Here is a 3,158-nt window from a genome sequence, read left to right on the forward strand (position 1 = left end):
GACCTCGAAGGATCATCCTTCGAGGTCTAATGGTCGAACCATGGTCGAACCATATCTTTCGATCACCTCGAAGGATCAGGTGTATCCTTCGAGGCTATCCTTCGATCTGAACATCTTTCAAATGTTGTCCAAGTCAAACCGGAGGATGGTTGACTTGGTCAACTTACAATACAAAACAGGACATCGTTTATATCAGACCGAATACAGACAAAGTACAGACACAAGTGCACCAACAGTTTCTATTACTTGAAGTGTGTGCTTACCACTTCTTCTGTAGCAACGCCAACATAACCCTTCCCATTGTCATCAGTCCTGATGCATCCTATGTCAAACCCTTCCCATTCTCGATTCTTAACTGATGAAAATTAATACTAATGGGAAAGAATTGTCAATTCATATCCATTTTAAAAACCTTTTACCGGAAAATATTGTAAAAGCTGCAAAAAATACAAAAAAAAACAGACTTTTAGCGACGACGTTATCACCGCTAATGGTCATCAAGTAATAGTGTCGAAACTCTTTAGTGACGCCATATTAGCGACGAAGTGTCGCCCCTAAAGGTGTTACAACAATAGCGGCACCATATACCTTTAGCGGCGACAGCCGGGTCATCTTAATTAAAGCTCAAATTATAGATTTGATTATTCAAAATCTGATGAATAATTGGTGTAGTAAAAAAGTTAGCAATATATTCAAAATCCGAATTCTTTCCAAACACCCTTCTGTGTTGTATTTAAGTTGCAAACTTATATATTAATTTTCAATTAGAGGTTTCATTTGAGATTCAACACTACTAATTAAGAAACCATCGCAATTTTCAAGAGGTTTAACAGTCGTTTAAACCATCATCGCAGCTGATTTTTGTGATCAACAAAAGAATAAAGGCTAAGTTCTATCTCGTATAGATCGTATATGGCTAGTGATTTTTCTCTATAATATATAAAGAAAAGTTGGTTAACCAGATGACCATTTGATCACACAAAGAATATAGAACGTATGTGGCTAGCGATTTTTCTCAATAATATATAAATAAAAGTTGGTTAACCAGATGATCATTTGATCACACAAAGAACGTAGAACGTACGTGGCTAATGATTTTTCTCTATACTATACAAATAAAGGTTGGTTAACCTGATGATCATTTGGTCACACAAAAAACGTATGTGAATAGGAATTTTTCTGTAATATACAAATAAGGATGGTTAATCCGATACTCATAATCATAGTTATAATCATAATCTTCTAGTTTGTGGCTATTTAGCACCGTGGCAGTTAACTATGGCGGTTTTTATGCCTTCACGAGAAGGTTAGCTCTAGCCATACACGCGTCTAGCTATTGAAGACGACATTCTTTTTTCTAGTTGAAGGGACAGATTAGCACTATTGAAATTGACAACTTCAAAACACATAATAAAAAGAAAGAAATTTGTAGAGAGAGATCACATGTATAATGATGGTGGGAAATGAAAGTTTGCATAACTATTAGAGATCTCACCTTCAAGGCGATTTTGAAGAAAATATTAAGTCCACCAGCATTGTAATACGGTTGAAGAAACATCACTACAAAAGTCCCATCAACTCACCAACTACAGAGCCATATTTTGGGCCGAAGAAGTAACTCTGGAGCCCGATACCTGCAAAATCCAAATTTCTGTAATTCCTGAAAGGCAAGTAGGACCCTTGTTTCAAGTCAGCAAGTCAACAACTAAAATATGAACATCCAGATTACCCTGGCCCGTCGCCATCCGATCCCTTGCATCTCTGCAAAATCCCAGTCTGCATATACTGCTAGAAGTGTAGCCAATATTGCATAAAACACACAAATGTTAAACAGTTATAACTTATAAAAACAACTCATATCTAGGGGTGTTAAAAAACAACCGAATCAAAACAGTAAACCGAACCGTAACCGAAAAAACCAATCCGAATAACCGGTGTTCGGTTTGGTTTTTAACAGAAACCAAACCGAATTCAATTCAGCTGAATTTGCTCAGGCTTGCATATTTGTACTTCGGTTTGGTTTTTGGTTTGGGGTACAAATATTTAAAAACCGAATAAACCAAATAATCCAAAACCCCTGGGCATATCAAAGAGATGTTATGGTAGCTGGTACTTACTATCTGAGCTAGTACGAATGCGAGCATGAGCAAGGTGCTAGGGCGCTCGAGGAATGGCCAACTTTGAGATCTCGTCACAAATATGAGTGCTTGACTAATGATGCGCACTTGAAGGTATAGCGCTGGGGTGACCTCATCATCATTTCCAACAATCGATCGAACACCAAAAAGCCTCTGAACATAATAGTTATTTCTTGTCATGTTCATTTCTCTAAAAAGAACTTTGTATAATGAATGAAGAACAAAAGATAAAATGTTGTCGACTTACGGGGAAGAAGTCGGTTCTGGAGGATAGCCAAAAGAACAAAACAGTAACAAGTGATAGATAAGTCCCGAGGACGATACCAGTGGCGAAAATCTCATTGACCTTCCACGAGTCGGGAAGTGGTGACAGTTTAACCCGGTCAGTGGAGATCATCATGATGGTGCTATCGTTAAGAATAACGATGACAAGAATCATGAAAGACGAGAAGTCAAAACTCCATATGACAACAATGAGCATGAACCCCGTCACAATTCGGATGGTGATGGAGACTGCGTAGATTGTGTAGTTTTTCATTCTTTGGAAGATGGCTCGGCTTGTTAGTATAGTTGCGACTATCACGTTAAGCCCCGGTTGGGTCAAGATAATGTCGGAGGCACTCCTGGCAGCGTCTGTGGAGTCATCCACTGCTATACCGATGTCTGCTCGCTTGAGTGCTGGTGCATCGTGTTGGAAATATTAAAGAGGGACATACAAGTTGGTATGTTTCCTCCATCCCACATTGGTGGAGGGAGTGAACTTTGAGTGGTTTATAAGGGATTGTTCCTTATGGGCCTCCAAAGTGTTAAATGGGTTGAGAAGTGGATGAAGCCCACACGCGCGCCGAGCCGAGCCGAGCCGCGAGCTCGCGAATGGTCGCGTTTGGGGCGCACTTCGCACGTACGCATCGTCGCTAGGAGCTGAGGAGCTTTTATTTTTAGCTAAGGTCTGGTCAGGTTGGTCAGATCTGGAGATCGAATCAGATAGGGAGATAGAGACGAGTTCGAAACCAGTGGGGG

General features: G+C 39.9%; 1 protein-coding gene across 1 annotated transcript; it reads right to left on the reverse strand.

Annotated features, from left to right (window-relative positions):
* Positions 1–405: 405 nt before the first annotated feature.
* On the reverse strand, positions 406–2,829 carry LOC110923668 (ATPase 8, plasma membrane-type; the record flags this gene model as incomplete). The annotated part of the gene is made up of 4 exons (XM_035986132.1): positions 406–437; positions 1,496–1,634; positions 2,118–2,291; positions 2,386–2,829. Coding segments are annotated over 3 exons (666 nt in total), but the record flags the coding sequence as incomplete, so codon positions are not given.
* Between the last annotated feature and the right edge of the window lie 329 nt (positions 2,830–3,158).

Source organism: Helianthus annuus, chromosome 17 (genome assembly GCF_002127325.2).
Source record: "Helianthus annuus cultivar XRQ/B chromosome 17, HanXRQr2.0-SUNRISE, whole genome shotgun sequence".
NCBI lineage: Eukaryota > Viridiplantae > Streptophyta > Magnoliopsida > Asterales > Asteraceae > Helianthus > Helianthus annuus.